General features: G+C 33.1%; 2 protein-coding genes across 3 annotated transcripts; one reads left to right on the forward strand and one right to left on the reverse strand.

Moving 5' to 3' along the window:
* Positions 1-3,621: 3,621 nt before the first annotated feature.
* On the reverse strand, positions 3,622-12,738 carry LOC148629861 (small ribosomal subunit protein eS7-like). The gene is made up of 7 exons (XM_088558685.1): positions 12,690-12,738; positions 11,038-11,112; positions 10,039-10,110; positions 7,126-7,266; positions 6,481-6,545; positions 4,606-4,756; positions 3,622-3,730 (listed from the first exon to the last, which is right to left on the reverse strand). Exons 2-7 carry the CDS (start codon positions 11,110-11,112, stop codon positions 3,653-3,655), a joined length of 582 nt encoding a protein of 193 aa, XP_088414811.1. The 5' UTR covers positions 12,690-12,738; the 3' UTR covers positions 3,622-3,652.
* LOC148629862 (ribonuclease H1-like) lies at positions 12,716-23,849 on the forward strand. 2 transcript variants are annotated; one of them, XM_088558632.1, is made up of 8 exons: positions 12,722-12,875; positions 13,758-13,845; positions 15,818-16,260; positions 17,017-17,122; positions 17,695-17,749; positions 19,203-19,287; positions 22,723-22,847; positions 23,176-23,849. In XM_088558632.1, the coding sequence occupies exons 1-8, from the start codon at positions 12,869-12,871 to the stop codon at positions 23,263-23,265; spliced, it is 999 nt and encodes a 332-aa protein (XP_088414758.1). In that variant the 5' UTR covers positions 12,722-12,868; the 3' UTR covers positions 23,266-23,849. The 2 variants fall into 2 exon arrangements, with proteins under 2 accessions (XP_088414750.1, XP_088414758.1); XM_088558624.1 differs by lacking the exon at positions 13,758-13,845 and having other exon boundaries at positions 12,716-12,875.
* The last annotated feature ends 286 nt before the right edge of the window (positions 23,850-24,135 follow it).

Raw genomic sequence — 24,135 nt, forward strand, 5'->3', positions numbered from 1 at the left:
GTAATCCACCCACGCATTGCAGTGGTGCCCAGACAGGGCAGACCAGTTTATCGAGTCAATATTCAGTGACGTCACACAATTAGATCAAATGTCGTCATTGCTGTTTGGGGAATTCAATCCAGGTCAAGGTGATGACGCAAAAATACGCATAAATAGTGCTGATGACAAAATTTGCGATCTTTTTAAAAGTACCGCTGAGAAAGTATTTACATTCCGTAGAAGTTCAGCTATAAAAAGAAAATCATCGGGTCAAGTTTGGTTCAATGCAGCATGTAAAGAAAAACGAAAATTATTTCACAGGGCAAAGAATAGGTATAGCTTTATAAAAAATAAAGAAAACCGGCATGATATGAAGATTTCAGGGAAGGCATATAAGGCTGAACTAAATAAAAGTTTCAGAGATTTTCAACATAAACTAGAATCTGATTTACGGGATTTGTCGAAAAAAGATTCTAAGAAATTTTGGAAAATTCAGAAACTATTAGATAAAGGGGGGTCTCAGAATGATGTAAATATCACAGTTGAACAGTTGTATGAATATTTTAAATCGCTAAATAAGAGCGATGACGCAGAGGAAGACAATATTGAAGATTTATTAGACAATATAGAGCTTAACGATATTATTGATATTTTAGATAGGGAAATCTCAGAAGACGAAATTTTGTCAGCAGTGAAAAATTTAGGCAATGGTAAAGTTCCCGGGGACGATGAAGTAGTTAATGAATATATAAAAAGCACGGTACCTCAATTCCTGCCTATTTATATGAAACTTTTCAATCTGGTGCTTAATGCGGGGATTATTCCAAACTCTTGGTTAACAGGGATAATTAAGCCATTATACAAAAACAAGGGAGACCCAAGCAATTTAGATAATTACCGTGCAATTTGTCTTACGTCAATTCTGGGAAAAGTGTTTACCTCTATTCTTAATTCGAGACTTAATAAATTGTCAGATGAGATTGGGATTATTATTGATGCCCAGGGTGGATTTCGAAAGGGTTATTCTGTTCAGGATAGTATGTTCGTCATGCATGCTTTAATTTCAGTATATTTGAATTCGGGTAAAAAATTATTTTGTGCCTTCGTAGAATTTAGAAAGGCATTTGACACTGTGTGGAGGGTAAGACTTTGGCGAAAACTTGTAAAAAATAATATTGGTGGGAAAATGTTTAATGTCATATTGAATATGTACAGTGATATTAAGTCTTCTGTTAAGAGTGGGGAATTAATAACTGAATTCTTTCGTTGTGAAATTGGTGTAAGGCAGAGGGAAAAGTTATCTCCCTTTCTCTTTGTCATATACCTTAATGACTTGGAAGAATATTTGTCTGAAAACTCAGTGGATGGTTTAAAAATGTTGAGTGAAAAGGTTATGGACAACCTTAATATGTATATAAAGTTGATTATTCTTTTATACGCCGACGATACTGTTATTTTTGCGGAGTCGGCACCAGAGTTACAAAAGGCACGTTCTATCTTCGAAAAATATTGACCTAACACCCAGTATACGTTTGCAGAACTGAAGATGTAATTTTTCAACATTAGCCTTATTTTCAAACCCCAAAATTTCCGAAGAGTATGTCAAAATAGGAACAACCAATACATCAAACAATTATAATTGCAGATCAATCGGGATGGAAATATTTTGAATCTTTTTATATAGTGCATAAAGAGCTTTCTGAGCTTGATCAACGAATTTTTTCCGTGCTTGGACGAAATTTCCATTGTAATTAAATAAAAGACCCAAGTAAACATAGGAGTCTTTTATTTCTATATTTTGATTAAACAATTTAAAAGAAACATGTTGTTGTGATTTCCTTTTAGAGAATATAACAACCATTGTTTTTGCTACATTTACACTCGATTTCCAATCAGTACATCTACACCAAACTTTATGGTTTATGGGGAACTTGGGAGATTTCCACTTGAACTGCAGATCAAACTGAAAATGGTTGGATTTTGGCAAAAATTAGCTTCTAGTGAAAATAAACTGTCTGGCAAATTATACAAATTATTATTCTACATGTGTGAACATGGTGAATATAATTTTAAGTGGATTAACTATTTAAAATCTATATTTGATAACTGTGGACTCAGTGAAATATGGAATATCCAAGAGAATGTTGATGGTAATCTCATGAAAATTAAAGTTAAGCAGTGTCTTCAAGACCAGTTTATTCAAAAATGGTTTACTGATATGAACAACTCGTCTAGAGGTGAATATTGTTCTAATTTTAAACATTAATTTCAGTTGGAGCCTTATCTTTTAAAATTAGAGTTGAGTTACTGGATAAATTTTTGTAATATAAAGTTTCCCATTGAAACGGGGAGGTGGAGGAATATCCCAAGGGAAGATAGAATATGTAGAATTTGTGGAACTGGTCTTGGGGACGAATATCATTATTTTTGTGAGTGTAATAATAATGTAGTTTTAGACTTAAGAAAGTTTATACCATCATATTATACGAGGTATCCAAGTAGAGAAAAAATGTATGGCATGATAAAATTTTGCAATATAAAGGTATTAATAAATGTGTCGATATTCATGCAAAATCTGCATAGGATGTTTAATTAGATATGCTATTTGTATGCAATAATATTGTGAAAATATTGTCTTGATAACTTTATGTGTGATATTTTGTGTTTATATGTATGTACTTTATATTTATATATACACTTATATACTCCTGTTACCCAGTACTCTGCGGCTTTTTTTCTAATAAACAGTATCAGGTTAATCAATACTTGCACTGCAAAACTCATTTAGGAAAAGGAAATAATGAATTTCAGATAAAAATGTCAGCTGAAGATTTATCTTAAAATGTTGTTACACTAATGTTGTTTATAAAATATGTTAAAAAACAACCTGTAAAAAGTTATTGCAATTAAGACAAATGACAGCCCCATACCAATATATGACAACAATTAAGGCAGATGACAGCACCATACCAATATATGACAACAATTAAGGCAGATGACAGCCCCATACCAATATATGACAACAATTAAGGCAGATGACAGCACCATACCAATATATGACAACAATTAAGGCAGATGACAGCCCCATACCAATATATGACAACAATTAAGGCAGATGACAGCACCATACCAATATATGACAATTTTTTTGTGGTTGTATATAAATCAGTAAATGGATGGAATGTTATAGTAAGAAGTAAGATACACAGAAAGATACATTATTACTCGAATGGAACTGAGATCACAACAGTCTATTCCCAGCATACAATTGGGTTCCTGAACTGATCTTAGTTGTGACTTACTGGTATATCTATTGTGTTTCATATTGAGGTATGATGTCGGTTTCCAGTCTGTTCAGCTCACTTAATAATGCATCAGTCATACTAATTTTTTTTACAGATTGTAGCATAGTTTAAGGGCTTTAATTAATGCATTATCAAACATTACAATAAGAAACGTCCTGGATTTTGACACAAGTGGAATCTTAATACCGGTGATTTTCCTATAGATTCTGTGGCCAAAATGAGGACCGAAAATAAGGAAAAATCACTGATAATTGAATTTCAAAACCTTAAATAGTACTGCTCAGGTTTCTTAATTCTTTGCACAGAATGGAGTTAAAAAAATGACACTAGACCCAAATTACATATTTTTCTTGTTTATTTAATGTCCTTTACAGAACATATTCTGGAAATTCAAAAGTAACGTCCTTTCCTGTTAACTTTTTGTACACAGCTCCAAATGTGTCAACCTGTAACAGATAAAAAAATTTGTTAAACATAATTACAACACTGCAATACAAACTACTAAATAAAGATGAATACTTTAAACAGTCTATGACTCAAAGTAGCTATTCTCTAACTGTCCTCAAGTTACTGAAGTAAAACCCAGTACTTAAATTTTGTTTACCCTTTTTCAAAGAGGTATACTATGAACTGAAATGACCTGCCTAGATTCTACCATTAAACAAGACCCAATGACCAGTAGTGATACTCATAACATTTGTATACAGTCCATATATAAGCAATCAATATATATATGCCAAAGCCTGAAATCAAATCCAATATTATGATACCCCTATATAAAGTTCATATTAAAATATCATGTGGCTGTGACATGAAGTTATAAAGATTAAATGCTTCCATAATGATTGAAATAACCCTTAGCAACTATGCAATACAAATTGGTCTTAAATTATCTCAAGTCAACCATTGGAAACCACTTACAGACATTATTTGCTTTTATATTGCAAAAAGCTGATGGTAATAAAATGAATTAACATTAATGCCTTTTTAACTAGTGGGTGTATATATCAAATCATTCAGTAAGGATTACAAAAAATAAAACTCTGTGCCCCATACATAGACAAGAGTACACTCATTTATACCATCAATTCTCCACTTAAAAATCAATGATACAGATAAAACAGTGGTATTGAATGATAAATCATATTTTTTTATAGCGTATGCTTATCAGCCTGCCCATGTTTGTTTCTAGTTTGTTTTTCTCTCATTTTATAGCATTTTAACTTTTTTTATGTCCATTTAATTAACAGTGCTAACTTGGCTACGGAAACACAATTATTCAACAAAATATTAGGTTCACATATTTATCAGAAAAACCTACTTTGTGTTCAATATTTGTCTGTTGGGTTTTGTCCAAATGTACTTTAATCAGTCTAGATCCATCCAATTTGATTCGGATTCTTTTACCAACGATTTCAGCTGGGAAAGTCAAGTCCTCAAGGATAGCATCATGGACTGCAGTCAATGTTCGTCTGAAAAGTTTCATTGAGACATAGTTATATACAATATTATATAACACTGACATTAAACCGAAGTGTTTGTGAATATCAAGATAACCAAGCTTAGACATTTAATACAGTGATAACAAAATTCCTTCCAACCGATGGACAAGTCCTATTAACTCACTGCAGGTCCGGTGATAAATGCTTGATTTCTGGACTGAATGTTAGGTGTTGCTCAATAAACCATTTGTTAAAGGTCACGACAACGAACAAAATAGGATCAATTATGGAGTATTATAAGTTTCACCTGCTACAAAATATTTTGAAAATATTTCCAGGTGAAAATAGGTTCGGTCACTTCTCTTGTCCATGGGACAAAAATCTCTGGTGAAACATCTTGAATTTCAAATTCAGTGTTAATATAACATCAATTGATATCCCTTTGGCTCAAAATAAAAAGTACAATAGAATAGGGGTTACGCAAATTTAGAGTCCATTTTTTTTCTACAGAATAATGAAAAGAAAAACCTCAAAAAATCAGATTTTCATAAGAATTTGAAAACTTTTTTTTGGCAACTAATTTCTAACATCATACACAGTTTGAAGTCTTTTTTTCTTTGGCAAAAATATAAAAGTTTCCCCATTACCCTACTGCATCATTAAGTAAAGGTGTGCTATGTACACCCCTTGAGACGTTTAGGTTTCCTGCATGCACAACGCTCCCAGTATGCATTTAAACGCACGATAAACAAATGCTCCTAGCGTGCGTTTAAACACGCGATAGATGAACAGGGAAAAAATTATAATATTAACAAATAATGAAGGAAAAAAATTTATCAAAATTATATGAATTATAATAGCAAAAAATATAAAAATAACAGTTCAATAATGGAAATAATCAACGTACAAAAATAAACGAATGCTTCTATCATGCGTATATACAAATGCAAAATGATATGTTAACGCATGATAAATGACGCACGTATGCTAAAATGGGAAACGTGAACATTTCAAGGAGTGTAGGTATACCCTGACTCACTCAGGCATTTTATATCAGAAAGCCCCAGAAATCACTTGCAAATGTATGTATCTTTATAAGTGCAAAGTTTTTCGAAAAATACAGTATGAAAAAAAAAAAAAAAAAAAAAAAAAAAAAAAAAGCACCAAAAAATTGCAGCCAGGAGATGGCTTCCAAACTCATGTGAAAATGTTTAAAACCATTTTCAGCCGGGGACTTTGCCCTTGACCCCATTAAGGATCACCTAGGCCCTAGAGCCTCGGCCTGATTTAAAGGACCCATTTTATTTATGAGATCCCAAGAAAACCCCTTATGCTATAAAAATTAAATGGTCATAAACAAAACAGCTCAACTGGAGAACTTAAAGTGGGATTGTACTGAAGATCAAACAAGATCTGTACAAAACAATTGTGAAACAAAAAATAGTCTTCAATCGTTACTAAAGATGTTATCTGGAAACCATTGGGGAACAGACAGACATATACCTGTCAATTAAAACAAGAGGTTCATAACTCTAATATCTGATTATGCTTAGTTGCAACTTTCTCTCCCTTTCTTCACTGATGCTTGAAGTGTAGAAGGACTTCAGAAATAAATGTCTCATGAAGGGTTGTTGGTATAAAAGACCAATTGATGAAGTTGATTGCCCTCCTTGAAAACAAGAAAAACTGTTTCATTCAGTAAGGAATAGACATAATATTATGTCACATCAGTTTCTGAAGGAAGTAGAACTTACGAGATTGGTCTCTTTTGCTTATTCTTCCTCCTTGTTTTTCTTGTTGGTTTGGGCAAAATTCTTCTCTACAAATAAAAACAAAGATCATGCACTACAATGAAAATTAAAAAGTAACAACTTATCTTCGATTACAAGTTTAAACATGGTACGTAAGTATGGACAATGTGAAATCTAATGAACATGGAACTAAAGCTTGAGCATCATGATTTAAAGACCAGATGTTGTAGATTGTGACAAACCCATCCATCCACCTTTTTAGTGTTTGAAGTCAAAAACTTTAATGACTAAAATTCTGAAAAAAATAATTAAATGAAGGGAGCTTCTTTTGTTCAGGGATGATTTTACGAGGTCTACAAACAAAGCGAAAAATTGGCAAAATGGGAAATATACAGTAAAAAATGAATCATAATGGTAAAATCTGGATTTGAAATAGCAGAATTCCACCAAAAAGCAGAAAAAATCATCACTGTTCATTGAAAATAAAACACCCAAAAGTATTAAATTCCCTTAAAGCTTATGGGAATTGTTGAATCCATGGGTGAAAGGACAGCAATATACAATATTATTATGTTCATCCAAAGACAGATATGTCAAATTCTCTTACTTGCTTCCATTTCGTTCCATTTTGGGTCATTCTTAAATTACCTGAGCAATGAAGACAACATGTTTGCCACTAAATTTCTTTTCCAATTCACGAACAAGTCTAGTTTGGATCTTCTGGTAACTTCTCAGTTGTGGAACTGGTACAAATACGATGATAGCTTTCTTACCTTGAACATCAATTTCCTGGAATAACAAATATCAATAGCATCATCTATATATGATATTATGTGTATCATAAGTTACTGTGCTGAGACAATCATTAAAATCATGTGTAATTAGTTTCTTTCAGTCTGACCTACACTACCAATCTTCTCTAAGAGTTGTTATTTCAGAACCATTCCCATACCCAAATTTTCTGCCAATCATAGCCTTTGGTCTAGAAAATTGTTTTAAAGTTAAAGTTTGTTTTTGTCTCCTCCATCCTGCAAACTGGATGCACTTGCAGTATCCATCATGTCCACAGAACAGCTCATTAAAATTCTGTTGAAAGGCTGGAGAGAAGCACTAAGCAGGTCAGTAGTTCTAGAGAATTTGAAATGACACAGTAATTATGAGGATTTTTGACTAATTTCTAAGTTTAAATGACACGCAAATTGAGTTCTCGGTATTACCTAATTCATAACAGAACTTAAGAATCAAACCAATCAAGTAATGATACATTATCATGTGTTTTGACTCGATCTCTGCAGGGAGCATAGTAAACCCTTGTGTGAGTCTAATCAAATCCCATCGGCTGATTTTTATTGAATCAACCAATAGCGATCATGCTTATAAAACAACTAGAGGCTAAGAGAGCCTGAATCGCTCACCTTGTTAACCATTTGCTTATTTGAAAAACTTAAGGAATGAGACAGGCTAAGTTAAAATTAACTAAATTGTCAAATGCAAGAAATGCTTTTCATAGCATTTTCATGACCTGAACCACAATTTTGCTTCAGGCAACATTTTTTGAATTTTTTTCAAAAACCTGTCTTATGATCCCTAAGTTCCATTTTTAGTATAGGCAGCCATATCTATTCACGGGTTAAAAACCACACCACAACAGTCATTTTGAGCACAATACACTAAAGAATTATTATGCTTTTCATTCAATGATCTTAAATGGTTTTAGAGAAGATTTTCAAAGTTGTACATGTGAAAAAAAAACACCAACTGTTTCAGTGGTCGTAACTCTTACATTAGTCAATAAAAGGTTTTGAAAATTTCGGCATAGGTCCTTCTCATGATGCTGAACAATTTTACCCCATGCCAGAATTTGCTAAAGGTAACGGTTTTTGAGTTATTTGCAAATAACTGCCATCTGACCCCTATGTTCTATTTTTAGTATCGGCGGCCATGTTTTTTCATGAATCAACAATCCCAACAGTCATTTTGTGTAGAATACCCTAAAGAACATAAATGCCAACTTTCATTGAATTCCGTGCAATGGATTTTGAGAAGAAGATTTTCGAAGTTGAACATGCGAAAAATACAAACAAAACTGTTTCAGGGGCAGCAACTCCTACATCAGTTGACCAATCGTTTTGAAAATTTTGGCGTAGGTCCATCTCATGATGCTGAACAATATTACCAGTGCCAGAAATCTGCTAAAGGCAACAGTTTTAGAGTTATTTGCAAAAGACTGCAATCTGACCCCCATGTTCTAGTTTAAGTAACAGCTGCCATGTTTTTTCATGGATCAAAAATCCCAATGGTCAGTTTGTGCACACCACCCTAAGGAACAACCATGCCAAGTTTAAAACCTGTCAGTCCTGTAGTTTCAGAGGAGAAGATTTTTTTAAATTTGTCCACAACGATGACGGACGCCAAGTGATGGCATAAGCTCACTTGGCCTTCGGTCAGGAGAGCTAAAAATATTTCCAGAATGGGGAAAAAATAAATTTGTTTTTGTTAAATTTGAAAAGTTGTGTCTTTAGGACAATATTTTCGACTTCCCTCCCCAAAAAAGCGACTTTGATTCCAAGGAAAAGAATAATTTATATGGTCAATCTAAGCCAAAACGATTAATTGTTCCAAGCTTTAAAACATTTTCAAATTATGGTTAATTTGTGATGACTCGCATGGATAGTTATATTGTCAACTATGCCATTCAGCTGTTTGGAGATGAGTCTGAAGATATTGACAGTGACTTGAGTTATTTAATTTGTTTAAAAGTAAAGTAACAATAAATGAAATCAAAATTTAAATTTTATTTCCTTAAAGCCTAACTTTTCAGATTGCATGCTGAATTAAATTGTAGGCCAAAAATCTACCTGCTAAAAACGAAATGCTCCTTAAAGTCACCAGTATGTGTCTCAATTAAATATGCACTTGTTGCATTGTGTTTTCATCAAGTGACAAATCATAAGTCATACAAATTACAGAATATTTCAGGTATTACCAAATTACACTTTTTTGTCACGCTAACATTTTAAACATCAAAATACATTAGAATCTGAAAGGGAAAATTGATTGGCATTTTATTGCATCAACTTTCAGGGCTGGTAAATTTTAATCAGGACGCGCAACGTTTTCATGTAGCTAGCCCTGTGGTCTGGTAGATATTTTCTGTGAGTTTCCTACCCTGGGGATAAAATGGTAATATGCACAACTACATATGATGTTCTTGCTACACACCAAGTTTCGTAAAATTCAGTTCAGTAGTTTCAGAGAAGCTGTGCTGACAAACTTTGTGACAGACAAGCCAAAAACAATATGTCTCCCAACCAAAGTGGGGGGAGACATAATTGAAAGTTCTTTAATTGCCATATCCTGTATGTATCCAGTACTAATGTACAATTTTCGTACAAAAGATTATAGCTACAATCAGTTTGAACTATGAATCATACAGAACAAGACCCTTCCACCTGCCCTACAAGTTTGATAAAATTAATTCAAATGTAATTTACTTAGCCTGCATCAATAAATTTTATTACAGAAAAATAGAACTACAGTATTATCAATGCAATGTATTACCTTTGCACCAGTGATGTACAGTTCACGTAACTGTTGCTTCAAGTCACTGTTCATTTCCAGTTCAAGTAAAGCCTGAAAAGGAAATTCAAATTTTATAATATGTTGCAAGACTACAAGTCTACTCAATATTGGCACAAATGCATGAATATTTTAAATCAAATAGGTCAAAAAGGTTTCTAAGACATATCTTCCATTACACAATTTTAAATTTCCAATTATTGAATGTACGTCTACATCTACATCACAAGACGATCCATCACAACAATGATGATTTGTCTGCGCAGCATTTACCGACATTAAATTCAATAAACAGAACTGGACTTAAATTGACTTCATGAAACAAAAGGTGCACAAAAAACAAATGAACAAATATATACACAATAGCTAGAGATAAAATTTAGATATTCTGACCCTGAATCAGCAGTTTAAATTGATCCTGTGACCCAGCATTTACAAGTGTAAGTGATTAAGTTCTACAGTACATTTTTGAACTATGGATTGAGGCTAAAACAGTATTTGTACAAGTTGTTTCTAGCAGTTATTAGTTGGTATTGTAATGGGTTTGTTTTACGTGCTATTTGAGATTGTCGGTGCAAGCCCCTACCCTTAACCTGAAAAGAATTTTATTTAGGATACATTGGCTTGGAAGCAAAATTTCTGCAAGCCTGCCACTATTTATACCAGCATTGGCTGGTGGGCTGGTCCCAATTTCGAAGACTGTTGGTGAGTGAGATAGAATTTCAGATCCACTGCAATTAATTCACGAGTTACTTGTACAAGACCATGCCAAAGACCAAAAATGCATCATTTTATAGGGAAATAGAACTTTGCAGGAGCTGGTAACATGGTAAGCCCAGATATTTGATTTCATTTTTGCACCTACATACTTCATGACAAAGAAAAAAGCTTCATACATGTACATGATTCTCATTAAGTTTTTACAAGATACAAGTTGATTTTGCTTATACACCCTTTCCAAAGCATTTAAATTGAACTTACCTGGGAGATTGATTGCTCAAACTCATCAGGCTTTTCACCTTGAGGTTTCACAATTTTAGCGCTCGCCGAATACATCTACAAAAATAATTGGAACATTATTTTAATATACATCTACACATACTACTTTTCATTATATGCATGTATCACCTCCTAATACACTGCACATACTTTTGTTGATCAGGTCTTACACTTTAGGCCCAAAATAATAATAGTCACGTTTCCTGCCAACAGCATGAAAGCATTGGGTAGGTCGGTAGGAAAATTATTTTATATTTCAAAAACATGTTACACTGAGTTAATAGGGAAACGTTCTAGACTGAAACAATGCTTGAACCAAAACAGCTAAAAGAATGTTTAGGGAAGAAGCAAAAAATAGAGTAGGTAGGGTAGCAGGAAACAGACCATTATTTCTTTTTGCCTTACAATAATAATTTAAACTATACAACTCATGGTCTTTTTTAATATGTAGAGTTCTTCGTGATGTGATCACTTACCTGTGTTTGGTTTTAGTTGGCAAAAAATCCATTGAAAAATTCTTTTGGTTCTCAAAATTGCAAATAAAATTCTTTTTATCCATGGAATTTTTAAATAATATTCAGTGATTAGACTTTATGTGCATGAGATTTTATTTATAAATTTATACAAAAATAAAGGTTAACAAATAAATATCATTACAAATTAATTTTTCAGGTATAAGATTTATAAATTTACATACAAGAGTAATCAAGGGAACCAAGGTTATAGTGGTAATCAAAAGAATGTATTCCAGGGACAAAGACCAGACATGGAAAACAGACATACACAACAAAGAACATAAAGTAACTAAAATCATACATACAAAGTAACTAAAGTAAATGAGCAACTCGGACTCCACTAAAAACTAGGAGCATGGACCAGGCGCACCGGTAGGGCGAATTATTTTATCTAAACAAAACATTTCACAGAACCAAAATTGGACATACATGTAAAATAACAGTTATAACGTTTTGAAAATTGGGATTCTAATCATGAACTTTTCAATTGTTTATTCATTTGTTTATTTGCCAACCAATTTGACACTCAATGATATGCAAATCAGTGAATATGACATCACTAATGAGATTGGCGAACTCTCCTATTCAGGGACTTTATATTACATATATACACTCCCAAGAGTTTCAGAATATCTTAACATAGGTGCATGTACCATCGTGTTTCAAGCATATATAATTATCACTGCCCTTGCGGGTCCTTCAATGAAATATAAAAAAAAATTTGACTACTGTATACTTCTTAAGCCGACAAGTCATCATAACTACTTAAGAAACCTGTTCTACAATGTTTGGTTGGATGGCATTTTCCATGACAATTTTTTTTCAATCACATTAACCTTTTTTTAATAAAAAAAAATGCAGGCTGTTGAGAATAGTAACATTTACGACAAATGTTTATCAACAGAACAAATCTTATATTTATGGTCATGTAAATTAACAGAATTCAGAAACGGGAACCCCGATCCTTCAAAATCGTGATCTTATAATGATCATCCAGGTTAACACATAACACAATATAAATGTCAATGCATACAAGAATCTACTGTGTTAATTTTATTAAAATTCGACATTACACAAGGACGTAAATCGCCTTTGTTTTGACCTAACAACATGTACAACCTTTTTCTATGGCGGCGACGGAAGAGAGAAACTTACCGGAACCGGAAGTACTGAACATATGAATCCTTGCATGTTGTTGAAAACTTTTGCATTTGTCTTCAGGTTGTCTGAAACATTTTCTTCAGCTACCAGAATGCCATTCTATGCTGTTAGAGTAGGAAGAGCCCCCGGCATTTACAATGACTGGTACTTTGTCCTTTTACGATATTGATGATGAATGTACTATATACAATGTATAATTTAGCTCAAGTTATGAAGTCCTGTAAATATTGTTTTGCGTGTATCCTGTAGGATACAGAGTTACTGCTGGAGTAGATACAGAGTCAGAGGCATATTGCCGGTACTAAGCAATAAATTAATATTGAACAGACCAAGGAGTTAAATTAAGATCCTTGAATGCAGCTCGACCATAGGCATAGTAAAATAAGATAATTGGAAAGATAATATTGTGATACAGACATCAGAATATATTTTTATGTATATCACAGACCTGTAATTGAAGAGATTTAGAACTAACTGAAATCACACATTATCACGCGGCAGGGAACAATATCTCATACTTAATCAACAACGACAACTTGACTTTAAATTGTCCCAAGTAAAAAAGTATTGCTAATATCGAAATAAAACCTTCAGTTTCCTATTATTACAATATATTACAATATATAAACATCATTTTATACCACATTTTTCTTTTTACCAAACAAACAAAAAAGAAGTATTGAGAACAAGTTACCTGCCTCCTGATTTTTATGAAAATAAATTAATTCTAACTTAAATTCATTATTTTCGAATTAACCTACATGTATGACAATTTATTTGGTTTTTTAAGTAGAATTTAATAAACTGTCATTTTCCCTTTTTTATGTCTTCTTGGCATCTGCTACAGTTTATTTTCAGATCATTTCATCCAAAAGGAGAAAAGTAGTTTAATAAGTGGAAAGTTCAGGGAATCTCATTCGCTGCCACATGACAATTTTATTGATAAACTGGCTTATTAATAAGTTTCTTTTTTCCTTAATTATAGGTCTCTGTACATATGTATTTATGTTTGTTATTTTTATTTAGGGGGTGCTCACCCAGTTAAACAAAGTAGTGATGCTGTCTTGGGAGGCTATTTTTTTTATTTTTTGTGGTCTGTGACCTTCCTGCTACAGTAGGTATTATCCATAATATAATAATTATATAAAACAAATAAGGAGATGTTGAAATTTAGTCAGATGGTGATGGACCTCGACCCTATAGGAAATTTACATGTTTGAACAACAGTTATTATAAAAAAAGAATGACTCAACATCTTGATTATCTGGACTGAGAAGGGTTCTGTAACATCTCAAATCTAGAGGGAGAATTCAGAGAAATGAGCAATAAGTTCTCCTTGTTTGTGTTATATGTAACTTCTCTCATTCACCTGAGAAAGTTTTTGTAATGGATTACATAGATAAAAATGTCAATATTGTTTTTTTTTTTTAAACATAATTTACTAAAACTTTTTGTCATCAATATCTAGATTAGGCTCTGCTTCAAATAATATATTTTTTATTTGGCACTAGAAATATTCTTAATGTTGGTAAAAAAACTATCTCCTTGACCTACACGTATATTGAATCCCATGAGAGATTATTCTACAACATGCTGATAGTAAGGGGTTGGAATTCTGCCAACATTCGAAAAAAATACAGTGAAACTTCTCCAAACTGGGCATCACTGGGACAAGAAAAAATGGCCGGTTTATAGGGGTGGCCGGTTAGGTGAAAAATAGCAATGCATTCTAAAAGCAGTTTCCATTAATGTGTTCTATAACCCTACACCTTGTCAGTTTGTTGGTCAAGACATGTATAATGCCAATTCAAAACTTTTGGCCTTTTATTACACATCAAAACTTGCATCAATTATAAATGATTTGATTTTACAAACGGTACTGCCAACAAAATAATGTTCACAGTTTTGAAAGAATATGTATGAAAGATCAAAGGGCTATTGATGGTAATTAATTATTTGTATTGTTTCCGTAAATTACCTATCAACAAAGTCTAATAATTTCACCCCTATGTTGTTTTGTCTTGGGTACAGGTCACATTAATTGACAGTTAAAATATCGTAAAGATCGAACTATTAAATGACCCCACTTGCCTGAGGCAGCCTGACGTAGCCTGACGTGTACACACCAATTAGCAGCCAAACAGTGACAAAATGTAATGTCTGGATTAAATTTGTTGTTAAAACTACTGTCCCCTTCAATTATCATCTGTCCACTGATGAAATGCAAACCGGGCTGTGAATGAATTATTAATTACGTAATATTACATAATCATTTACAGTTTTGCTGACACATTTATTACAGGTGAACAATAACCAGAATTGAGAGGTTGTTTTTATTTGAAATATGTAACTAAAACTGTGAAAAACCAGCCGATGTACGGTTCTAGGGGGTGTCCGATGTTTAGAAGACAAAACACTCAGATTTTAAGGTTTATTGGCCGGGACTTTTGAAAACAGCCGGTTTGAAGGGAAGACCGGTTTTCTGAGGGTCTGGTTTTGGAGGTTTCACTGTACCATTGGAATTTACAAACATGAAAGTGTTGTTTTCTGGCTTTTTATGACAAAACAAATGTAAAGCACCATTAACTTGAATTTTGGGGTTGTAAATTAGGGTCAATATTGTTCTTTGAAAATTAAAATTTGGAACTCTTATGGGGGAAATCCCCCTCAAATAGTGACACTTGGGATGTACACATGTACATATATTCACACACTGTACTTCAAAATAATGGTAGGTTCCACCATACTTTTGTCATTGGAAAAAATATCTAAAAAATACCTTTAAAAGCTTTCTTTACCCAACACTTAAGAATGAAAAATGTGTACTCTATCTGATTAGAAAATTGATCATTCCTAAAAAAGTATTTGCAAAACTGTGTCAAAAACTAATATTGTATCCACACTTGCCATAACTTTTCAGGGTTCGACCACTGCAGTCTTATCATGCTGGGCAGTGCATGGTGAAGCTTTTTATTAATTACATGGTAAAGGGAACACATGTACATATACATTAATTCTAAATGAATTGTTGTTCAAACAATATTTTGTGAAAGGGATTTTGACATTTACAAATGTATTTATTTCAGGGACTCTTGTAAGGAACAGGTAAATGGATTTCCAAAGGCTAGATACAAGAAGTTTGGTACACAACAAGAAGCATTAGACTTTGTAAATGGCAGTAATAGTGGATTCACCTCAGATCAGTTCCAGTCAACATCAAAAAGTTACACTGAATCAAATAACTACAAAAGCCACAAGAAAACAAACAAGTTTAGCTCATCCTTTCCAAACACTGGTGCAAATTCTAAACACACAGTAAATCCCACTATTACAAGTTTAAAACAGCAAGTGAATCATCTGTCAAACATTGTGCATCAGCTTTCAGATCAAATAAACAATTGTGAGGAAAATCATTCAAAGCCAGGATATAAGAGACCTCATGGTTTAAGTCGTTCTTATTCCACTCAGGCTTCTGGTGGACAATCACAAAGATCAGTGAAGAGATTCAAGCAGGATAATTCTTCCACAGGTAATGGATAGAAAAGTTTAGCTTAGTTACTGTCAAGCTAGATACATGTATATTCCATAAATCTTCAACATTCAGTATAAATCAATTTTTTTATATTAAATTAACTGTTTATCTGAATTAATAACAGATAACTGTTTTATATCAATTGGCTAGTATTCATGACTTATATGTAGTTGCAAAATTTGATATAGTGGAAAAAAATATCCACATGATAAATCCACAATCATTTCACACACTAACATGCAAGAGAACTTGCTTATAATAGACCACCATGTATGGTAGGAAATGGAATTCTTATAATAGACCACCATGTATGGTAGGAAATGGAATTCTTATAATAGACCACCATGTATGGTAGGAAATGGAATTCTAATGTAGATGGTGGTGGTGTTGTGAGTGAAAAGAACAATGTTATAGGGTTTAGTGTTTTCCCCAGAAATTTGTGTGGACAGCCACGTTTTTGACAGATCAGAAAGGCATTGAGCAATTACAAATATTATTTTGGTGGTACCCTACCTATATTTGATGGCAATTTATTTTCTGAAACCTGCAATAAACAGTCTTCACCCTCGTGTGATGACGTTGAAAAAGTGTCTTAAATGGGTGGCAACACCACAGGAGTATATGTTTACCTAATTAGAAATCAGGTAATATGGTAAAATAAATTGAAAACTGATAGTTGGGTTTGGCCAGTCGAGGACACGTTGTAATTTTTTTTATTTATATTTATTTTTTGTTTTATATATTTTATTCCAGAGTTAAATGATGGTGTTGTTGTCTATACAGATGGTGCATGTTTTGGGAATGGAAAAAATGGTGCATGTGCAGGCATAGGTGTCTACTGGGGTGAAAATCACCCGGAGTATGTTAATTTTTTATTTACATTCATGATTGTCAGTCACAAAGCAAACTTATGTTCTTTTTAGTATCCTACTGACAATGCTACCATTGCTGTGCATTTTTTAGTTGATGAAGAGATTAGTGGGGAGGGGGGATGGGTTAGACCTATTGAATTAATGTTTGGTTTGTAAAAGTGACAATAATTGTAATTAGTTATCACTTAAATCTTGATAAAACATATGACTCTGATGCTGATCCAGAGCCTTTGAAAAGAGAGGGTTCCAGAAAAAGAGAGATATATATGCTCATAAATGCCAAAATTTTGCACAAAATTTACAAAGTCAAGTGTTGGAACCACCCCAGGATCAACCACTGTATTGTTGACACATTGTACATTATGTATGAATACAAATTAAGTACATTAAAATTGTTTATGTATACAAAAATACTAATACAATTAAGTTCACCATTATTTCATGGCTTTTCGTTGCAAATGATGTGATTGATTTCCAGCTATGGAATTCATTTGAATATAAAGGACTTAATCACTTAGTGCTTATAAATTGTTAGTATGTGCATGTCCTTCTTTTACAGTAATGTAAGTGAACGACTACCAGGTAGACAGACAAATAATAGAGCAGAGATACATGTAAGTTTAAATTAAATTCACATGATTAAAACACTCTTGAAAAGGATAAATGGTGTTATTGTTGAATGTGAAATTGAGTGATTGTGCTACAGTTGGTACTGTTTTCTATTCTCCATGGAGTAGTCATTTTCTGATTATCAGGTACAGAGCAAATTCTAGTAAGCTTCAATATTTATTTAGGTAATAACAAAGAAATGAAATAGTGAATATACTGTTGTACCTTTTATCAGTAAAATAAACCTTTTTTTTGTATAATTGTATCATTCTGTCGTTAACATCAGCATCATTGTTGTCTGTATTGGTTTTCCAGATGACAGAGGTACCTACCTTTACACATTCTCCAAAGTTTCTATGAATTATGGCTGCAAATTACACTTCCTTACCTTAGTACCTTACAAATAAATTTCCCAATTATCTGTGTAGGTAAAAGACTATGGATTGCTACAAAGAAGCAAAAACACGTCAGAGACAATCAATTATAGTATAAGTATAAGGACCTTTATGAAATTACCTGTATACTAGAGTGTATTACAGGATAGGAATGCAAGGATCAATCTTGGGGGTTGTGACAAATTGTTTGGCAATTATGGGCCAAAACGGGCCAGAATCAACAATTTTTTATATGTTATGACAATAACTTGACTACAGGTGTATAGATGTCCACAAGACGCCATATGGCAAAAGAAAGGCTTTGACTGATTTTGGGGTTTGTGACTTGAACCAGTAAGGAATTAGGGACTTAAAAAAATGGACAGAAACAAGCTGTTTCAAAATATCTTTACAATTAGTGTCAACAACTTGAGTAAAAGTGAATGTGTTTGAAATTGTACCACAAAGTATTATACACCAAGTAGAAGGTTTGGATTGATTTTGGGGGTTTTGGCTTAAACTGTGCAGGAATTAAAGGCAAAAAAAACATTTCAAGTGGTCAAATTCTTTTCCTGTGTCAAATATTAAATTGCAATCAAAATACAGATTTGTATCAAGCTGGAATGGTGTGTTCATACTTGCCCCAACTGTTCATGGTTCAACCTCTGCAGTCTTATCCAGCTGCACCAGGTGAAGCATTTTATTTCATGTTTTTTGTTTGTTTTTACCTTTAAGAATTAGTGTACTCTACTATGTTCAATACATTGATAATTTTGTTAACAAGGTAATAATTAAGAAATAATAAAAGAGGGGTATTGCGTATTCATTTACTCAATGGATGGGTCTTTGTTTTTAGTAATTTTATACCAAGAGTTAGCTCAGTTTAAAATTCAAATATTAAGGCCAATCCATGTGTGAATGAGTACAATACCATTCCTAACATGAATTGTTTTGATTCCAATATGACAAAAAAAATTTGCTTCTGATTTGCCTAAGGGCAGACATTTCTGGTAATACATGTATATCGTTTGAGATTTATAGAAAATAGTATTAGAAACAATTTAGAATAAATCTGACCTTACAGGCTGCAGTAAAAGCTATAAAACAAGCCAAGTCTAAAGGTATCAACAATCTGGTCCTCAACACTGACAGCCAATTCTTGATTAATGGTAAGCTTTCAGTTCTGGTCCTCAACACTGACAGCCAATTCTTGATTAATGGTAAGCTTTGAGTTCTGGTCCTCAACACTGACAGCCAATTCTTGATTAATGGTAAGCTTTCAGTTCTGGTCCTCAACACTGACAGCCAATTCTTGATTAATGGTAAGCTTTCAGTTCTGGTCCTCAACACTGACAGCCAATTCTTGATTAATGGTAAGCTTTCAGTTCTGGTCCTCAACACTGACAGCCAATTCTTGATTAATGGTAAGCTTTGAGTTCTGGTCCTCAACACTGACAGCCAATTCTTGATTAATGGTAAGCTTTGAGTTCTGGTCCTCAACACTGACAGCCAATTCTTGATTAATGGTAAGCTTTGAGTTCTGGTCCTCAACACTGACAGCCAATTCTTGATTAATGGTAAGCTTTGAGTTCTGGTCCTCAACACTGACAGCCAATTCTTGATTAATGGTAAGCTTTGAGTTCTGGTCCTCAACACTGACAGCCAATTCTTGATTAATGGTAAGCTTTGAGTTCTGGTCCTCAACACTGACAGCCAATTCTTGATTAATGGTAAGCTTTCAGTTCTGGTCCTCAACACTGACAGCCAATTCTTGATTAATGGTAAGCTTTCAGTTATTTAGTTATTTTATTTTAAAAATTTTCAGTTATTATACTTGTTCCCTCCACTTGTAAGAATGGACTATACTGCATTTATATCTGTCTTCCAATACAAAACAGTACATAATGCACAGTTGTCAAAACTACATTCACCTTGTTTATTGATCAGTTGTCGAATACTGTCAGTGCATGAAATATGATTAGAGACTAAAAAATTTCATTTTTATTTCATTTATTCATGGACTTTAAGTGTTCACTTTTCTTTGTGAGCACATTTCCCTTGCTTTAAGGAAGTTTCATTTTTCGATATTTTAGTAGTAGCATTTCTAGTAGGTATTGCATTACTTTAATTACTGCTACCATGGACATTTGCTGGCCCTGAGTATGTCAGTGACTCAAGTAAATCATACTCATTTTTGTAATGTTTCAAAGTGCGCCATTACTATGTACCCTTTGTAACGTCACATAATTATTATATGTATTAGATGAGTATACATTACATTTTTGAGTTGAATACACACATTTAGAGAGTTACATATGCGTCCTTATTATTCCTGTTTTACTAAGTTTAACACAGTTAATATATACGTGACAAGTACTACACTCACCTTTTTATTGAATTATGGATCAGTTGTTGAATACTACATTCACCTTGTTTATTGATCAGTTGTTGAATACTACTTTCAACTTGTTTATTGATCAGTCATTGAGTACTAAGTTCACCCTGTTTATTGATCAGTCTTTGAGTACTAAGTTCACCCTGTTTATTGATCAGTTGTAGAATACTACGTACACTTTGTTTATTGATCAGTCTTTGAGTACTAAGTTCACCCTGTTTGTTGATCAGTTGTTGAATACTACGTTCACTTTGTTCATGATCAGTCGTGGAGTACTAAGTTCACTCTGTTTATTAATCAGTCGTCGAGGACTACATTCACCTTGTTTATTGATCAGTTGTAGAATACTACATTCACCTTGTTTTTTTATCAGTCGTCGAGTACTAAGATCACCTTAATTATTGATCAGTAGTTGAATACTACATTCACCTTGTTTATTGACCAGTCGTCGAGTACTAAGTTCACCCTGTTTATTGATCAGTCGTCGAGTACTAAGTTCACCCTGTTTATTGATCAGTTGTAGAATACTACGTTCACCTTGTTTATTGATCAGTCGTCAAATACTGTGTTCACCTTGTTTATTGATCAGTTGTAGAATACTACATTCACCTTGTTTTTTTATCAGTCGTCGAGTACTAAGTTCACCTTAATTATTGATCAGTTGTTGAATACTGCATTCACCTTGTTTATTGATCAGTCGTCGAGTACTAAGTTCACCTTGTTTATTGATCAGTTGTAGAATACTACGTTCACCTTGTTTATTAATCAGTCGTCATGGACTACAATCACCTTGTTTATTGATCAGTTGTAGAATACTACATTCACCTTGTTTTTTTATCAGTCGTCGAGTACTAAGTTCATCCTGTTTATTGATCAGTCGTCGAGTACTAAGTTCACCTTAATTATTGATCAGTAGTTGAATACTACATTCACCTTGTTTATTGATCAGTCGTTGAGTACTAAGTTCACCTTGTTTATTGATCAGTTGTAGAATACTATGTTCACCTTGTTTATTAATCAGTCGTCATGGACTACAATCACCTTGTTTATTGATCAGTTGTAGAATACTACATTCACCTTGTTTTTTTATCAGTCGTCGAGTACTAAGTTCATCCTGTTTATTGATCAGTCGTCGAGTACTAAGTTCACCCTGTTTATTGATCAGTTGTAGAATACTACATTCACCTTGTTCATTGATCTGTGGTTGAATACATTCACCTTGTTTATTGATCAGTCGTTGAATACTACATTCACCTTGTTTATTGATCAGTCGTTGAATACTACATTCACCTTGTTCATTGATCTGTGGTTGAATACATTCACCTTGTTTATTGATCAGTCATTGAATACTACATTCACCTTGTTTATTGATCAGTTGTTGAATACTTTCACCTTGTTTATTTTTCAGTTGTTGAATACTACATTCACCTTGTTTATTGATCAGTAGCAATCTTAAGTAAAGAGGTGATTAAAGGCTGTAAGTGAATTACACACTGGTGCAACACCCAGTACATAGGTACCATTCTGATCCTTCCATTGTTTTTGGCAGTTTGAGGGTGTTAGTATGGATATATGGTATACTATTAATAGGAGAATTAATTGGAGGAAGTGAATTACCAAAATATAACCATGAGTGCCAAAGAACACATAGATTTAACAAGTGTTTGGAACTTGTTCTGCTAGTTAAATACTTATGCATTCTTGACACAAGTAATTATATTTTGGTTATTTATGATAACCAGTTGATTATCCTATTTATTACATAGATTTCTTCCATTATTCATTCTTATTTCCAACATGAATTTAATATTTTGTGAATGGTGTATTGATATTCATTTTTGGAGGAGAAAGTCTGTTGAGAGTGAAATTATTAAATTTATTTCTCGGTGTGAATTATTCAAAAATTTTTTCTCTGGGAACATTCAGTAAATCACTGCTATCTATATAATGAAAGCCAGTCACTACTTATAAAGACCCACACAGTCTAAATTTTGGGTGTACATACAATGTAGGAATTACCTTATCTGTCTGTCCTTCCTTCCATATGTCCATTTATCTCCTCTAAAACTAGTCCCTGGAATTTAAGTTTTAGATAGATTGGGCAGCATAGAAGATGTACATGAAGGAAAGTACATGTAATTATTGCCCGATGCCAACAAAGGAAGGTTATTTTCTTTTGTTTAGGATATAATCATTTGCTGTGTTGTAGGTATAACTAAATGGATTCATGGGTGGAAAAGAAATGGGTGGAAGCTGAGTACAGGGCAGCCTGTTGTTAACAGAGATGATTTTGAAGAACTGGATTCAAATCTACGTGGAATAAATATTCAATGGGTTTGTTATGATATAATATATTTAAGTTTCCGTTTTACTAACAGTTTTTGCTCAATTAACTTCTTATTAACGCATAATTTGGTTATACTCTTTTTAAACATGTAAAAGACACCATTTATTGTGTTTTAAAATCTCGTTAAAAATACTGAAGTGTCAATGAGTAGGTGGATATCAAAGCGGGGAAATCCATTGACAAACATGTTTAAAAACATAAACTGGCAAGAATAAACAAAAGGAAAGACACAAACTACACTAAGTGTGGAGCAACATGAATCCCACCAAAATCCATTTTGTTTCATTATTAATTTGTCAGGTTTTTTGTTTAAAGGTGCATGTCAGAGGCCACAGAGGTATAGAAGGAAATGAAGCAGCAGATAGGTTAGCCAACATGGGAGCTGTTAAACCACCTATCAAATGACCATTTGTGAAAAGCTTCAGTTCACCTGATGTGGTAATCTACTTGGATAACTGTCCATTAAGGGTTAACATAGATGTATAGTATTGGAGAACAGATGTAAAGTCGTGGTTTGATGAGAGAGGTAGTATCTTACAATGTTTTGAAAGGTTTGAACATTGGTTTTGTTACATTGAAGGAATATCAGATGGTAAACTATCTAAGGTTACGGTGCACTGGATCTCCAGTCATTATTACGTGCACGATCATTAATGAAAGAGTTCAAAGATTTCTGAATACTAATGTATATTTTACAGCTTATATGACTCAGAGGTATTTTATGTGACCAAATTGTCAACTGCTTGGTGCTAACAACAGACTTTTGAAGCTGATTGATTTATACATAATTTCTTAATGGAATCTCAGAAATCATAATTTTTCGAAGTGAAACTTACTATTTTGACTCTCATAATTGAAAATAATGTGAATGTTCAATGTATGAATTAGAGTATGTCAAACAGGGGTTCATTTGAATAACTTTTTATTATTTTCATGTGTTTATGTGCCAAACTGTAAGATAAGATTTAATAAAAATTATTCTTCTTTTATCTTATCATTTGAAAATAAAATGTACAGCCACAAAGACCCATACTTAACTGGTGCTAGAAAAATGTCTTTACCTTGGTCCCATTGTGAGAATGGTGGGGAGACTGTAAATGCCATTGAAAAAAAAGATATGGACATCATCTGTTCGTCAACACAGATTTTACACATAACACACTTTTAGTGCTAACAAAGAATAAAATAACATCACTCTGTTTTTGTATGAATAAAGTCCTATAACTCAAACGAAAAAGCAGAAATTTAAAACAATCATATGTGAGCTCACATCAA

Source organism: Perna viridis, chromosome 1, assembly GCF_037379345.1.
Source record: "Perna viridis isolate PV_CMFRI_1.1 ecotype Kerala chromosome 1, ASM3737934v1, whole genome shotgun sequence".
NCBI lineage: Eukaryota > Metazoa > Mollusca > Bivalvia > Mytilida > Mytilidae > Perna > Perna viridis.